Raw genomic sequence first — 2,817 nt, 5'->3', positions numbered from 1 at the left:
CAATACATCGATTTATTTAAGTAAAAAAAAAAAAAAAAAGGGAAAAGAAATAGTCGCGCAATTATTTGGCTTTGTAAATTGACATAAAAAGGATATTAAACAAAAAATTTTGACTTGGCTCATTAATTAATTAACGATTTATTGGTTTCATTAGAAGAGATAAATTAAAAATCACTTTATCAAACAATTTATATCTGTTTTAGGTTGCTTCAAAATAAACTTTTCCGCTTTTATTGACTTAGAAAACTGAGCTAAAAATACTTTTCTGCATCACCATTGTACTCACAAACTTCATTCAGAAAAAGGTATCTTTTTTTTAAAAAAATTTTATTGATTATTAACAAAATTCATGTTATTCATTATTACTTTGCTTTCTTTTTTTTTTTTTTTTGGATATATATTTTACAGATATCAGAAAAAATAGACATTCCGGACGTATAAGAGAATATCGGAAATGTCGGAAATGTCGGATGATGCAACCGTAACAACGGCTACAGCAACAGCGAATAATAATACTGAGCAGCATGATTCTTCATCATCATATCTTATGGTATCTGATAGTACACGATCCTCATCTGATACTTTATCACCAAATGGCGAAGTTACTGATAAGGAAAAAGATTTGATTTCAGTATGCATTTAAAATTATGATTCATTGATAAAGTTTATTAAATTAGAATAAAATTAATTATTTATCGTTATTACTATCATCAATTGACGATATATCCATTTAATTATGTTACATTTCTGATTCTTTTATTATAACAATTAATTAAGGAATTAAAGAAAAATTAATTCCGAATAAGCTTCCTTAATTGAATAATTAATACAGAAACAACATGAACAAAATATTAATTTTCACCGCTTATTAGATATTTATTGGTGAAAATCTTCAAATTTCTTGATTTACCGGATATTCCGGAATGTAATTTTTGCATTGAATTACATAATTTGTAGAATATAATAAGTAAATTCTTATAATTATTCAATATTTAAATTTAGCATAGTATAACTCATTCTGTCTTTGTGAACTAAATTTTAGCCTCGAAAGGAAAAATTATGCAAAGAATCGAAGAAACAAGCAATGGGTGATATTCGTAATAGCGATGACCCGACGAAATGTGTCACTGAATCAACTGTCACACAAATTAGCAATGATAATGTTAACAATCAAAAGCCATCAAAAGGATTAAAAATGGATGCGAAATTAACTGAAACCAAAAAAGTTGAAATTCTCTTTTTTTCTGTTTTTTTAAACTAAATAATTTAAATTTTACCAATTTCCTTTATCAAAAATTAATTATAAGCATTAATTCTAAATTTAAATTTAGCACTTGAATTACTCTATGCTAACTATCGGTTAATTAGAAACACAAAAAACAAAATTTGTTTTATTTCCTTTCCTCTTTTCACAACACGTTTTTAACGTTTACTTATTGTATTACAAAAGAGAGTACGTGTTTTTCATTCACGTAATGTTAGTTTAATTTCAAAATTGTAAGATGAGAATGTGAAACCGTGAGAAAATTTCATTTCCATCTTAATCATATCATGATAATTTTGTTTTTTAGTGATTAAAAAAAAATTTCTGAAAAATATTTGCTATTTTTCCGATGCAAACAACACGTTCATTGGATGAAAGCCGTCGTCGAAGTGGCGTCTTTTACGTAGGTCACGGACGACGTGATATCATTCACTGCGGGTAAAACTTCATCCACTTATCACTTTTTCCACCAAAAAAAAAATAAAAAAATGGGATGAAATATGGGAAGGAAAAAACGAAGAAACAAAATTATCGTTTGAAGCTTCTTCAAGGATTCCTTCTTCAATTCTCGAGAATTCTCGAGATGTTAAGTTATATCACATAAATATACATAAGTATCACAACAGATTGCGTTCAATCACCTACACATCTCGGGATTATTGGCGCCCTCATTCGACCCATTGTACCAGTTCACGACGATTGATTCCCAGTACAACAAATGATCATACTCATCAAATTAACGATATTACCGGAGCAACTGGAAATGTAAATCAGTTTGCAGCTACCATCGAATCTCCGGAAAATGTCAATTCATCTGCAAATACATCGAGGTATCATGAAAGAAACCTAAAGATCATTCTTCATACAACCACAATTTCTTTTTTTTTTACGGTAATTTACAAAAACGAAATTTTAATTAGACATAATGATCTAATCGATATTTGCTTATCTTCATAGCAAACAGGTAATAAGATAGGTTTTTATTTCAGTCATAAATCACAAGTAACACGAACATTTCATAATGGAGCATTACGTACTAACCGTACGTGGCGTGGTAACGTAATAACACGTTCAGGAAATCATACGGCTTGTTCTGAATCCAATTCTCAAAGTTTAACAGAACATGCTATTAATAACGAAAGTTAGTCGTTCTTTTGATCGATTATCATTGAAATAAATAATGATAAATTATAATAACTATACCATATAAATAATTGTTTGTCACCTTTTTATGAAAAATAAATTATGCAAATTTCATTTTAGACGTACCTCATGCAACTAATAGTGCTATAGTATCACATATTACTAATAATGGAATTTCAAATCAAAGAAAAGGCAAACTTCCAATCATTTATGTTGCACCAGCAGGGACCATTTCAATTTTGCTTGATAAAGGTGTCGCCATTGAGGTCACATTTAATTCACTTAAAATTTTCAGCATATTTAAGAGTGATATAAACATTTTTAAAACTAATGAGAAAAAAAAAAATTTGTTGCCAACAAAAAATTGCTTATAACTTGCTTTTATTGAATTTTTTTTTTTTTTTTTTTTT

At 28.1% G+C, this 2,817-nt stretch overlaps 2 protein-coding genes across 2 annotated transcripts in view; both read left to right on the top strand.

The window, feature by feature from the left end:
* Positions 1 to 200: 200 nt before the first annotated feature.
* LOAG_14286 (hypothetical protein) lies at positions 201 to 1,261 on the top strand (the record flags this gene model as incomplete). The annotated part of the gene is made up of 3 exons (XM_020448786.1): positions 201 to 305; positions 409 to 631; positions 1,043 to 1,261. Exons 2-3 carry the CDS (start codon positions 455 to 457, stop codon positions 1,259 to 1,261), a joined length of 396 nt encoding a protein of 131 aa, XP_020301095.1. The 5' UTR covers positions 201 to 305; positions 409 to 454.
* A 352-nt stretch (positions 1,262 to 1,613) lies between these two features.
* Positions 1,614 to 2,817, top strand: part of LOAG_16413 (hypothetical protein) — a gene marked incomplete at its 5' end in the record, with an annotated part of 3,858 nt that continues 2,654 nt past the window's right edge. The window contains 4 exons of the mRNA XM_020449065.1: positions 1,614 to 1,702; positions 1,891 to 2,094; positions 2,254 to 2,405; positions 2,528 to 2,673. Coding sequence (XP_020307524.1) covers positions 1,614 to 1,702; positions 1,891 to 2,094; positions 2,254 to 2,405; positions 2,528 to 2,673 — 591 coding nt within the window. The remainder of the gene's footprint in view (positions 1,703 to 1,890; positions 2,095 to 2,253; positions 2,406 to 2,527; positions 2,674 to 2,817) is intronic.

The sequence above is a fragment of the Loa loa genome, assembly GCF_000183805.2.
Source record: "Loa loa unplaced genomic scaffold supercont3.2, whole genome shotgun sequence".
In the NCBI taxonomy this organism is placed as follows: Eukaryota; Metazoa; Nematoda; class Chromadorea; order Rhabditida; family Onchocercidae; genus Loa; species Loa loa.
Note: the sequence above shows the minus strand (reverse complement) of the source record. Positions and strands in the feature narration are given on the sequence as shown.